General features: G+C 30.7%; 2 protein-coding genes across 5 annotated transcripts in view; both read right to left on the minus strand.

Moving 5' to 3' along the window:
* Positions 1-6,115: 6,115 nt before the first annotated feature.
* On the minus strand, positions 6,116-10,807 carry LOC113374663. The gene is made up of 8 exons (XM_026614639.1): positions 10,700-10,807; positions 10,304-10,505; positions 9,484-9,655; positions 8,654-8,940; positions 8,240-8,408; positions 8,083-8,172; positions 7,268-7,460; positions 6,116-6,433 (listed from the first exon to the last, which is right to left on the minus strand). Exons 1-8 carry the CDS (start codon positions 10,805-10,807, stop codon positions 6,116-6,118), a joined length of 1,539 nt encoding a protein of 512 aa, XP_026470424.1.
* A 2,705-nt stretch (positions 10,808-13,512) lies between these two features.
* The window catches only part of LOC113374567 (cytospin-A-like), a 107,685-nt gene continuing 106,693 nt past the window's right edge, over positions 13,513-14,504 (minus strand). For all 4 annotated transcript variants that reach the window (XM_026614547.1, XM_026614548.1, XM_026614546.1 and 1 more), the window contains exon 19: positions 13,513-14,044. In XM_026614547.1, coding sequence (XP_026470332.1) covers positions 13,955-14,044 — 90 coding nt within the window. In that variant the 3' untranslated portion in view covers positions 13,513-13,954. The remainder of the gene's footprint in view (positions 14,045-14,504) is intronic.

The raw sequence follows: 14,504 nt of genomic DNA on the forward strand, positions 1-14,504 counted from the left end.
AGTGTGATCACAAATTAAAGTGAACAACTAACATAAAACTGCAAACTTTACAGTTCGATATGATTTGAAACAAAATCAGTTTTTGCCATTCGGTAACGAAGATCGTATATTGCCCATAGATCAGCCACTTTATATGCGTTGCGTGAGGGCGCTGCTTTTGGCATTCAAATTAATGGCGCAAAACTTGAAATAAAAATTAATAAGTTTTAGTGATCGGGTATTTGAAACTAAATTTGGTATTACAATCGTATTATGATTTGTTAAAATACAATAATAACAAAAAAAGGGCGCATAAGGCGCACATGCGATTGAATTTTATTTGCTACTGTACAAGATGGCATTTAAGTAAAAATAAATACATCATATAACAATTTTGAATGATGTTTATTAGTAATATGGTAATACTCGTGATGCACACATTTATTAGTGTCAACCATTATGCATATTTAAATAATGATAAATTATAAATTATATATTTATAACAGCATTAAAAATGTGTATAATATTTAAAAACAATAATGTAATTAAAGTCATACCTCAAATATGATATGATCGGTTTGTCATTATAATTAGCATTTAGAAATAAACCTTCATTAGAGAAATGAAAAAAAAATGGTGATTAATAAATTCTATAATATTCGTTCACACAGTGGATTATGTTAAACAACGCCTAAACAAATATTGTTATATATTGTATTAACTATGTTTTTATTTGTATTTGTGTCTTATTAATTTGTGCGTTTTTATATATAATTATAAAATAAAACTAGAGGGACATCGTGCCTTAAGGCAAATTGTTCCCGTACCAAAAATTATTATTTTTTAAAAAGATTAACATTTTTGAAAAAAAATTACTCTGAAAAAATTAGATTTTTGGAAATCATAAATTTTTGACAAAAATTCACTTTTTTTTGAAAAAAAAAAAAACTTTTTGAAGAAAAATTTATTTTGAAATATTTTGGAAATTCTGAACTTTTTTTCAAAGAAATCGTACTGCTTTAACTGCATAGAGACGAAATATGGAAGCGCGTAAGCGCCGCGTCGCCGTCTAACGAATAAACATTGGTACGAACCCATAGGAATGTAAACAAAATTTATACTTATTGTTAAAATCTCTATAAAATATCTGATAATTTGATGTGCATATGTCTAATGTTCATATTTGACCGCCAAATGGCTTTTTTTTTACTAGATCGCCGAAATTGATAGACCTGCCCTTCATGAAAATTTCATCTTGTTAATACAAGTAAAATGTTTTTTGAATTATTCAAATCGGACGCTCCGTTCTCTTAAAAACTGAATTACCGTTTTTGGTAGTTTTTGACTCATATCTTAGGAACGGCTAGACCTGTATTAATAACAGCTTGTAAAAAATTAATAATTGGAAACAAGCACCAAATGTCAGTAGTTTCTTTTTTATAAAGAATAAAAAATAATAAAATAAAGAATAATAAATAAAATATTATACGTAGGCACTCGTGTATCCGAGGCATATCAAACAAGAATAAAGTTTTTGTAAAAATCCCTATTAATTAATTAAATTATTAATTTTTTACAAGTTGTACAGAACTTTTAGTGTTGACGCCCAGGTTTGAACCGCACATGAATCATTGTTTTTTTATTTACAATAATCAATTCATCCTTGAATTGAAATATAATTCATTTGTTCGACGATTAAAGTCATAGTAGGTGGTTAAACAGATCTAAAACAAAAAATATAAAATAATTTATTAATAATCAAATATTAAAAATGCTGTTTGATATTGAAGAAAAGGCCATAATTGACTTAAAAGATGCTGTAATTTTACAATTTTACGTGTTCCACGACCTGTCGGTTCCTGTGCATGCCTTGGCGTGCTGCAGAGAAAAATTGCTGAGGATACACTTTTTTGCGGAATTTGAAAAAACAAAAAAGTTACTGAAGAAGCCCACACTCGCGTACCGGGCGCCAGAACATGTTAAAAGATATCCGGGAAAAGTAATCTCTGATGGAAACTTATTTACAATCCGGGCTCCTAAAATTGTTGAAGAATATTGGGACACCGTGCCGGAACGATTGAAGTAGAAATCGTAGAAAATGAGGTGAACATCTTGGAAAATGGAAAGCTGACTGATTCATTTTTTCTATAACTTAAATTTTTAATTAAAATTATTTGCGTATAATTAACAGAAAAATTAAAATGAATATATACTAAAATGTGAATCTTTTTTATTTACAAAATACGATTTCAGTTGGTGCAATAATGATGTAACATATAGGCAGGGTATGCCATCTAATATTTTTCATTTTCATTTTCATTTTTTTTGAATTAAATTATAAACTGAATTAATTTCATTATTAACTGAAAGGATTGTACTTTCAAATAGAAAAAGAAATTTTAGAAAATATTCAGTAGTTTGTAAAAAAAAATAAAGTTATTTGGCGAACCCTATATAATACAATTGGCTTATCTTCGTAAAGGTTTTCAAAATGATGTTTTTGTACTTCTCTCTGTAAAAATTTAGAAAATTCAGGGGAGATAGACATTTTTTTATACTATTTCCCGATACCTTTTTAATTTTTCTAGACATATTTTCAAACGTTTTAAGAGGCACAACTAGTGTGAAATTTTCAAAAAATCAAATTTTCAATTTTACCATATTTCGATAGGTTATACCTTTAAAAATAACATATCAAAATTTTAAATCGATATCTTAAATAGTTTTTGAGTCACAGCCATTTAAAGAGTATATATATAGTACATAGTATAACGATCATTTTATCTTTAAACGCGATTTTCTCGAAACAGCATTTTCCAAATTTGCTGCAGCGATTACTCAAAAACAAACAATCAGATAACTATCAATTTTTTTACATGCTCTATATATAGTTCTCCGTAAAATGAACTATCGATTTTTTGATCGGATCAAAAATCGAACTTTGGCAGTCCAAAAACGACCAAAATTTTGGGTAAAATTCGACTTTATTTTAAAAAACGCAGCCATTTTGTCAATTTTTGTTTGTTTTTCTACATTGTAGTTCATTTAACAGACAATATTATCTAGTTTAACGAGATTTTTTTTTAATTTCATCCACGTAGAAGGCCGGAATCACTGAAGCAGTAAAGGGCCTTTTTTTTTGTCGCGCCATTGGAGATCGACGATAACTTAAAAAATATTTTTTTTTTTTTCAAAAATTTTACTATGTATTCTTAAAACATGTCTAAATATATTCCTAAAATTTTGAATGATTGATAAAGTAGTTTTTTTATTATAAATTCCCAAAAATCACCTTTTAGGAGATTACACTATTTGTGACCCTTAAGGCATTTAAAAATCCTGTGGTTTGGTAGTGCTTGAAAACGACTTAGATAGTTGATAGAATACTTACAATGGTTAACTCTAAACATACACCACTAGTTATTTTTACATCTATCTATAACGAGATTTTTTTTTAATTTCATCCACGTAGAAGGCCGGAATCACTGAAGCAGTAAAGGGCCTTTTTTTTTGTCGCGCCATTGGAGATCGACGATAACTTAAAAAATATTTTTTTTTTTTCAAAAATTTTACTATGTATTCTTAAAACATGTCTAAATATATTCCTAAAATTTTGAATGATTGATAAAGTAGTTTTTTTATTATAAATTCCCAAAAATCACCTTTTAGGAGATTACACTATTTGTGACCCTTAAGGCATTTAAAAATCCTGTGGTTTGGTAGTGCTTGAAAACGACTTAGATAGTTGATAGAATATTACAATGGTTAACTACTAAACATACACCACTAGTTATTTTTACATCTATCTAATCCATTTAATTTCAGTTTTCTTTAAAATATTCTTATATATCAATTTTCAACTCTTTGTCATCATTTATAAGCAAATATTGATTTTGCTTTTATTATTCTAAACTAAAATTTTCCAATATTTTTATTTTTTTAAATAAAATTAAAAATTTTTATTATTGATTATTCATAAACTAATAAATAATTATTTAACATTATTTGTGATAAATGATAAAATCAATAGTTTTTTTTTTTAAATTTAAAAAATATAATCTAATTAGATTATAACATCGAAATCAAAAGCTGATATGATCTTTACAATTTTTCTATATTTCATTTAAACTCTATATATTGCAAAAAAGTATAAAATTATTTTTACAAACACAAATTCAATTATAATTATAAATATATACATTAACCTAATCACAGCATATCATTTCAAACTTAATTATCTATTTTCATGTCTTATATAAAATGCTCATTTCAAAACAAATCTAAATTCGATATCATTCTACATCACATATCATATCGCATTCGAGTAATCGTTCTCACATAATCGTCCTGATCATTTTAGTTTCATAATCAACAAATTTTCCTAAAATTTGTTGAATAGTTGGAAATTTGTAATTCCAATTTTATATAAATTTGATTTCGGTCCGTCTGATTGAACTTTATTCAACCAATGTTCTCCATGATTATTGCAGAAATCAAACTAAATGAAATAATAAATTAAACATTAGTGAATCAAAAATAAATAAATAATAGTTGGTATTGGTTTTTTGCCTTGAGGCAAGTTACATGAACTTCCCGACATGGGTAAATAATCGACTTAATCAATAAAAAATAAATTAATTTATTAGTGATTAAAAGTATTTCGAGTGGTTTTACTACACATAATTGAAAACGAACGAACACGTTAACTCGGAGTATTTTCTATAAGCAAATTTTCAGAAATCAATCATTTTTATAATTGAACCAGTTTCAGTAGGACTTGAATGGTTTAGTATGTTCATTAAGACCAAGTACTCTATCGTTATACCAAGTACATATATAGTCTAATTTTAATTTTAACAAACGTCAAAAAAACTACTCATTTTCTTAAACTTTGATAAACTTTTAAAATTAAACTACTTGTCGTAGGGCCGTAATACTTTAGTAAGTTCTAATTTTGACAAATGCCAAAAAACGATACTAATTTTTGCAAACTTCGACGAATTTTTAAAATTAAACGACTTGTCGTAGAGCCGCAATATTTTAGTATGATCTATAAGACCATGGTATCTACCGTAAAAACGAGCCGGCCGACCTTTACCAAAAACTAATCAGCACGATTTCCAACCAATATCTTTCGAACGGTTTTTGAATTTTCAAAATCGATTCAGAATTGCGTGCTAAAACGTGAACGAACAATTTTTCACTTTTCTGCTATTTACAGAGAAACGGCTTGGCTGATCGTCGCGCAATACATCGAATGGATTTTAAATTTTTGAAATCGGTCCAGCCGTTTTTGAGAAAACATCGATTTACGGCAAAAAATCTGTTCACATACACGCGCACATACACACATACTTTTTCCAAATTTGGTCTCATTCGATTCAGAATGGCTTGAAACGTCGAAAAAACATAAAATTAGCGAATCGGATTTTTTGATGAAAACATAAACTTCTTCTTCGGGAAGTTAATAAAAAATATAATTTAAAATTAGTCATATAATCATTATTGATAATTGAATTGTTAACGTCGATGTGAGTATTTGATACTATTCTAGCATCTCATCACAAGAAAATATCTCAACAAAAAAGTTGGTAATTTATAGCAGTTCTCCAAATAGCACAAATGCCAAATAACAATGTGATCATAAAATCAACAATCTGTTAAACTCTTGGAATCGTACCATTTGGAGCTTTTATCGATTTGGATCGAAGAATTATCTAATCGATATATTTCGATGTGAATTATCTTATCTCAATTTTGTGCGACGATCGGCTGAGCCGTTTCTTTGTAAACAGCAGAAAAGTGAAACAAGTTTTGTCCACGTTTTAGCTCTTGATTCTCAATCGATTTAAAAAAATCAAAAACTGTTCGAAAGATATTGGTTGCGAATGATACTGAATAGTTATAGGTAAAAATCAGCTCCTTGACAAATCGTAACTACTAACCTCATTTCATTATTCAATCAAAGAGTCAGAATTTATATTATCCGCGAATTGGCCTATCTATTAGCTAATTGGCAAGTGATAAAGCTTAAAAAATTCCAAAATCACCTGACAATGAAGATCTACGATGAAGAACAGAACATAGATGCATGTGCGGTAATAATGACCAACAATAATCAAATACTATTCATCCATCATTCTTCATCGCTGTCGTGTCCAACCATACTTTTGCAACGGAAATGTTTCCAGAGCGCGTACCTGAGCTCCCATGCTTCAAAATACAGATCTGGTTTCTGCCATAAAACATGATGGGAAGCGACCGCATATTTTAATTTCAGAGGCGGATTTAGATGAGGGGCCTGTCTGCCTCTTCTTGATATTATAGATTCGACATATTTGTACAATGTTACGGCGTGGTGCGTCCAGCATACCAAGGATATGACGCCTACCACGGTCGCGTGCCGCCAGGACATCTCAACGAGTTTGCTTTCGGGCAGAAGATTTGCTTCAGCCTAAAAATAAAAAAGAAAATAAAATTGAATTAATACAATTGAATAGAATATTTAATGCAATTTAGTTGATCATACACATTCTCAGAAATAATTTTATTGTTTTTTGCAATGTGTTTCACACTTAAGGCAGTATATGATATTTGTTTTCCAATGTATTTTCACCACTGAACACGAGTTAAAATTAGGAGTCAAACTGCAAAACTCGAATTTGTTTTGCAAAATTTCAATTCTGGCGAACTGGCAAACACCAACTTGCGATAGTGACCATCTAAACCAGGACTTCCTGAAGGAGAAGTTTATGTTTTCGACGAGGACTAGCGTTGTGTGAAGATCGGCCGAGCCGTTTCTATGTGAATACCAGAGAAGTGAAAAAAATTTCGTTCACGTTTTAGCCCAATTCTGTATCGATTTTGAAAGTTCAAAAACTGTTCCAAAGATATTGGTTACGAATCGTGCTGATTAGTTTTTGGTAAAGATCGGCCGTGCCGTTTTCTTGTAATAATGTGTTAAAAAACAATTTTTCGACGATTTTTATGATTTTTTTTGACGGTAGATACCATAGTCTTCTAGATCATACTAAAATATTACATATGAGTTTAGATTTAATTGAAAGCGGTAAATTTATTTTTGAAATGAACAGTTAAAATTTTATCTAAAAAATGTCTAAATTTCAATTTCGATTCAATAATTCAATTCTTACAAATTTCGGGAAGGGGGATAGCCACTTGTGAATGGGGTCGCAAATAACAAAAGTTTGAGAAGTCCTGATCTGACCTATCATATATCAACTTCAATTATATTATAAAATAATTCTTTTACTTAATTTATTTTAACCTGATACTGCCCGTGATGTCTAACAATTTTCAATAGCGTTTCATGAAGTTGCTCCCTGTATTCCAGTAGAAAAACTTTATCGGCCGATCGGAACGATCCCACGACTATGTTGAATGTGAGATTTTCCAAATATAACTCAGGTGAAATGAATGACAAAAGATTATTGTGCCTGTCCAGGAATCGTTGCAATATCCTGAGAAGTGATATAAAATACAATTAATATCAGACCATAATATGATAAAAAATGTCACATTGAATTCAAAATAAAACAGTTAAAGATTCGTTAGTACACAAATTCCTGCCACTTCTCCATGACAAGTAAACTCGTCAACAACATTAACTGGTTATTAATATTTTTAAATAAAATTTGAACTCAACAAACCTGCAGGCTATCAAACTGATAACTCTATTATGCGATCAAATCAATTCAATGGGAGTCGTAGTAGAATGTAGAGTTAAAAATAAACCAAAATATATAATATAATAATAATATTATATAAATATATTGTTTACAAATTAATAAAATAACTAGTGGTGTATGGTGTATGGCTTTGTACTGATATCCATTCCAGTAAACACCGGGGGGCACCGATCGGCGGTAGCAATCTGAAATCCACATAGATTCCATATGCATGTCACATCGCTGAAGGCAAGCTTGTGGATTTCAGGTTGCTACCGCCGCTCAAATCACACGGTGTTTACTGGGATATGAGTTTTTCTATTTAGATATAAAACAATGTTCCAAACTGCAATCCGAAAAATATGAACCAAATACAAATGTTAACAACAAAAAGTCAATTTTTCAACTTACTAACCTGTATAACAAAACAGCGTATTCCAAAACACCACCATAGTCCATGATTTGCATGTCGTTTAAACCTGTGTCTAATCTGTCCAACATTAATCTAAGGATAAAATTAATAAGACAGTGTTGTTCTGTTTTGTTAATGAATAGGAATATATACTTTTTACCTAATTATATCCAGAAGTGTGTCATCATCGAACCGTTCCATTGCTCTTCTCGCACAGACCTCTAATCCTCTTTGAAGCATTTTTAAGTTTTTTGTAGCAGCGTTGGTAGAATCTGCGCAAACTGATTCGTACAACAACTCCAGGATGTTCTCGGTTAGGTTAACCATACCTAGGAAAAATAATAAATGATAACAGTATGGACAGCTACACATAAAAATCAATCGGTATTTATTATTAACTTTCCTCATACAACTTGCTTATTATGTTTTACTTAATGTTTGAATACTTTTTTCAAAATCAAGCACTTAGGGTGTCTTGAATCGGTTAAAAATGAAATACTTCTAGTTATTAATCCCAGTCATGAACATAATAATTCAAATTTCAATTAACTTATATTCATCCGTTTATTCTTACCCGACATGGAGCACCTTGGCGCTCCGTGCTTGAGCATTTCGTGCAGCACCCTCAGAACGCACCTGCCTTGTACTTCAGCTTCTGGTTCTGTTGAATTCCTAATAAAATTCTTCACCAGTGACAAAAGCGACGACAGCACAGTGTCCAGTGCCACGTGGCATAGTATCAGACGTCGCATAACTCCCATGCAGAGCATGCTGGCGTCCCAGAGATGCCAATCCGTCAAGTAGCAGATGAGAGTTGATGTTATCACATCAGTTTTTTCGGGGGTCAGAAGCCACACTACCCTGGAGTTAAACAACTAATTCATTAGGATAAATTGAGCAACTTTGACCTATTACAAGGGCATCTTGGTAAATTCCTCATACAAATTTTAGATGTATTTTCTTAAGATCTGATCGCACCAAATTTGCACCAAAAGGTCTGTTCGCTAATTTTATGTTTTCTCGACGTTATTTAACACAAATGTAGAAAGAATAAGTGTTTCAAAGGCTATTTGATACAACTTAATATTTATAAATAGAAATAAAAAGTAAATAAAAAAAATAATGTTCTTTTTTTATAAAAATGTGTAAGTTGTGGCATAAGTAAGCATTCGATTTGTGGTCGCAATATAGTTAAACTTTTAGAGACCCTACTTGCTGACTATTGATTATTGATTATTGGTCAAGCACAATTCTTTAGTCTTTTTGAGACTGCCATACTATTTCTGGATACTAAAGATAAATATCGATTCAATAGTTGTGAAATAGTAATCTCTTAAGAAAAAAAAGATGTAAACTGGACATCATTGGACAATTAACAGAATAAAATCACATAGAATTATTTACCTAAAATAATTCATCTCGGCTATTCGTACTCTCCTGAGATGCACAGGTGTCACATTCGAGAAGACCTTGACGGATTCGTAGGCCTCTTTCGATAGTGCCAGGCAACACATTATCAATTTGTCCACTGGACACCGTTGGAGCACCGAATTCTCTGTACGATACACAATTCTCTCTAAAGGAATTAAATTTAATAATCTTAATAAAAATACAGAAAAACACTGATACTGACCACGAAAATAAGAATATACTTGATTACACGTAATTTATTATGTGATGGTTGGCACATACTGTAAATGTACGTTATTTATCGCAGAAGTTTATTTATAAATAATAAGTGGATTTGACCCTTTCCACTCGGCATCAGTTCGCTCGTTATTTACTAGCAACTTGGCGCCGCATTCTGACGAAAGCGTAGCTGCTGTAAGTTTTTGAATTGCTCATACCTGATCTATTCTATTCGGCGCTTCAATACGAACTGAGTCAATGTGTATGAAAATTGTCAAATGCCTCGGAAGAGTCAGCCGAGAGATATGCTACCTACGTTGTCCCCTCAAAAGGACAGCCGAGTGGAAAGGATCAACGTAATAATTTGTAATAGTTTCAGTTATATAATATAGTTGTGATAGACATTCAAAATGCGATAAATTTTAGAACAAAAGGAGTACAGTGAATATATAAAAAAGTGTGATATTTCGCATGTTCCACCTTCTTTAAAAATAAATTAATTTACAACAATTGCATGGTGGAAAATATAATTTTATTCAAAACTAAATGATCACATCAATAATCACAGCAATATAGAATTATCTTATCTACCTACCCAAAATTCTAATCGCCGGTAAAAACTTGACCTCTGTGAGAACCAGCCTGGAGCCTCCTTCACTTATGAAAGGCTTTTCTTCAATTCCACAGTATTTAATCAATTTATTTATTTCTTTTTGTAATTTTTCGTAATCAAACTTCGAACTTAACGAATATCTGAACGCTTTCTTTCTACTAACTGTAGGAGTAAATATTGTCGTCTGCAAGGAAAAAGAAACATCCAAAAAAATATGAGGCGTTTAATTTGGCCACATTGGCTTTGGTAAAAAGCGCATAAGGCTGATAACTTTCTTCAGGCATTGTCAACTTTTGCAAACATTACTGATTAAAATAAATACAATGGACACTGCCTTTGGGTAAATATTGGTCAATTGGATATTTCCTCGAATTTTACCTGAAAATTCTGATCGTATTGGTCGGGTCCATGTACGTAGAACGATTCTGTTTGTGATGTCGATAGCAGATTCGATGAGCGCAATGTCACGGAACTACTCTCGGACATGACTTAGACACTTGGAACAGTGACGGCATCCAAGCGATCGCCACAAGTGACATCTTGCCAGGAGCATGTGGCACTCAACAACCGGCAGGTGAGGGCATCAGCTATACTACCACAAGAACTAAATATTAATAATATTTACAATGCAATGAGTTGCGCATTTACCCTCATACCAGACCCCTTACGCATTTATTCTAGACCAAATACCTCCTTCAGTTCTAGAGTATCTGGTCTAGAATTCAAAAAAAAGATTTTCAGAGATATAGCTGTTTGATTACGACAATATTCCACTGTTTCCCTACGATACGATACCCACGATTTCTCTACTTCTACTGAACCGATTTACTTCAATTTTTACACAGTCTACTTTATAGACTTCTCTTCACCATGAACTACGCTTTTTCAAACAGTCGCCAATTTGTGATGAAACATTTTTTTAACTTGTCCGTAGGCCTTTCAAAAATCGCATAAAATTCATGTCTCTAGACAAGAATACCCCCATAATTGTGCTATAAACTTGATGTGACTTCCTAATGACGTAGCCCTATAATAACGTGGTTGGACTTTCTTGTTTTGATAAATTTATTATTACAATAGCTCTAATTTTGAAGACTTCATCGGATGCAATGATGCCGGATAAAGGTTATTCTCTCTTGCAAACATGTTGCTATCTATATACCCAATTGGAAACCGATGTCACTGTTGCTTGACATCAGTTTGTCAGAGGCAGATATCGAATCTCAAAGCTACGAAGAAGCTCCAGACATAGATAAGGAAATGGCTCCAGGTACGCGATTTAAATGTCATATTTATTTATATGAACATACGCTTGAATAACCACCCAGTAAACACCGAGCGGCGGTAGCAATCTGAAATCCACATAAATTCCACATGGGTGTCACAGGGCTGAAGCCACGCTTGTGGATTTCAGATGGCTACCGCCGCTCACATAACACGGCATTTACTGGGAAAAATTACACAATTTAAAATCTTAGTGAATAAAATAAATGCGATGAAGAACGAGAAAATTATTTTTGGCGATAGTTTTGAACTGGAGACCATTTGATATACTCTAAAAGACACATTTTTAATATCCTGGTGGCACCAGTTTTCATTTCTTTCATTCTTTTTACCAATTTGCAATGCAACGGAGTACAATTTAAGAACCGAAGCCTATTAATAAAATATTCTTTCAAAATTATATTTTCCCGTTAAATAATTACAATGTTTGCACCCAATTCATAAATCATGCTATTCTTTATTTATGTAATGACATGCAAGTAGTAACCTTACCTGTAAATTTTGATTAAATAAATGACCACTAGAAAAACAGCAAAATATATTCCTGTAATAAAACTCAATATTTTCTTTCAATTAATAAACCATAAATAAATAAAATGTGATCAAATTTTATATTACAAATTGTATATTAATCAACTTGACAACTCTTTTTGACAGATTCAAAATCAACGTAAAAAATATGAAAATAAAACAAAATCAATAAGCATGTTTCATAGTTGAATGAGGTTTGTTAAGGAAATAACCAGGTACAATTACTGAAAATTATTAGAACATTTTGGAATAATTTATGTTTTTAATAAATGAAAACTTTACCTTTCATTTCATATGAAAACAAACTAGATGCGTTGTAAGTGGTATTTTGCCTTAAGACAAGTTGCAAAAACTTTCTGATATGTACAAACAATTGACTTGGTCACAGGGAATTATTATTTACTAACTTTTCAACATGTCATGACGGAATTTTGAAATTTCAACGTGTTCCATTATTTCCAACGTTGATAATTTTTTATAATTAAATCACTTTTTGCTTACTAAGGTCAAACAATCGTCGAAAAAACGTTCTAGCCGATCTTTACCAAAATTTGATCAGCACGATTCCCAACAGAACTGACAGAATTTTAAACACTTTCAGAAATTTTAAAAATCTGTTCAGCATTTTTGGCTAAAACGTCAATAAAAAATTTGGCACTTATTTAATAGAATTGAATTATAAGAAAACGGCTCGATCGATAAATAAGCTAAATCGTTTTTATGATTTTTATTATTTTCTGAAATCGGTTCAGTCGTCTTTGAGTAAACGCAGACGAAAGGTCAAATTTCGGCTCACATATATACACACACATAATTTTCTAAAATTTGCGGTCAAACGGTTCAGAATGACTTGAAACGTCGATGAAACATAAAATTAACAAATCGAATTTTTGGTAGAAAACATTAACTTCTCCTTCAGGAAGAAAATTGAAATAACAAAATATTTAATTAAAAAACTCAGTTTTTTTCAGAACTTTATTATAATTTCTCGTTTAAAAGCGATTTACAAAAAAAGCCGACTGGCATAAAAATCCTACATACGTAGAAATCTTGTTTCATATTGGTTCCTAAATGATTTTCCAATGATATGATGAGGAAAATTTTATTTTAACTACAACTAAGAAGCAGTCTTTCGCTTATAAAATCGTACAAAGATTATAAGTAAATATATATATATTTATATATAGAGTATAAAAATATGTATTGCAAAAATCGTAATTATTTGTATAATATTACAAAATTGAAAAATTCATGTGTTATCTCAATATATATATGCCTTAGAATAATTTAGATTAATCTTAAAAATGATTAAATTTAGATAAATCTAAAGGATAAATTTATGACTAGATACTAAAAAGAATGTTATGTACAATGATTTTGTTTGACAAATGGTTTTTAAATAAACAGGTATTCGAAATTGATACGATTGATGATGAAGTAGAAAAATTCTGGAACAGCCATATAATAATAGTCCAAAATGTATTTCATAGTAAATTACAAAAATAATTGATTAAAATTATAAATCTATGACTGTTCTTGATATGAACCTCTTTCATAAAACATATTAAGATTTGATTCAAAATTGAGGTTTAAGTACACGATATTGATTGATATTTGTTAACACCCTGTTCATTTAAAATAAGAATTTGATCGCCCAAATCACAACTTTTAACTTAGTCAAACTATTATTTGATAATAAACGATTCTCGATATTATATGCATATATACAAAAAATAATTATTATTTTCTTTATCGTCGACTTCATCACATAGTAATCATTAACAACTAAAAATCTAGTAATACAATCAATAATATATGTTAAACTTCGAAATGTTTGTAGATCGCGATCACATACGCCATTACTTGATGCCAATCCGGTCGTTCCAATTGTATCATGTCGTTAATATTCTGCGAAAATTAATATTATTATAAAAATTTAATAATAATTATTTAAAAAGTGATTTATGATGTAATGAAATAATTGGAAAACGTGCAAAGCTACAAAATGAAACATCGGAAGCCAAAATAAGCAACCTTGGACATCAACCAAAAAGTAAAAGAATAAGCAAACGGTACACAGATAATAATATATACAGGGTGTTCCAGAACTTACAGTCAAGCCAAAACGAGGAGATAGTAGTTACCTTAAAATGTAGTGAAAAAAATGTCATAGAATTTTATAAGGAAATTATGAGCTTTCAAGAGGGTCTATCTTCTACCTTGTTGGTTCAAAAAAATCGATTTTTTTATTTTGTGCTTTTGTGGCCCAAAAGGTACTACAAATATAATATTAAAAGGGTACTTCATGGTCCAGGCATTGGAGATTGATTGTAAGTAACTTTTCTTCCAAGATCCAAGCATTAATATT

Source organism: Ctenocephalides felis, unplaced genomic scaffold (genome assembly GCF_003426905.1).
Source record: "Ctenocephalides felis isolate EL2017-DRISC unplaced genomic scaffold, ASM342690v1 CF-g0.4_SCAFFOLD_01886, whole genome shotgun sequence".
In the NCBI taxonomy this organism is placed as follows: Eukaryota; Metazoa; Arthropoda; class Insecta; order Siphonaptera; family Pulicidae; genus Ctenocephalides; species Ctenocephalides felis.

Bases quoted from the DNA above. Each gene is read 5' to 3' on its own strand.
- LOC113374663 (XM_026614639.1), bottom strand. From the start codon at position 10,807: ATGTCCGAGAGTAGTTCCGTGACATTGCGCTCATCGAATCTGCTATCG. The intron at 8,409-8,653 runs GTAAGAATAAAC...TATTTTTCCTAG, and splicing joins GCCAAGGTGCTCCATGTCGG to GTATGGTTAACCTAACCGAG. The intron at 7,461-8,082 runs GTTAGTAAGTTG...ATCACTTCTCAG, and splicing joins TACGCTGTTTTGTTATACAG to GATATTGCAACGATTCCTGG.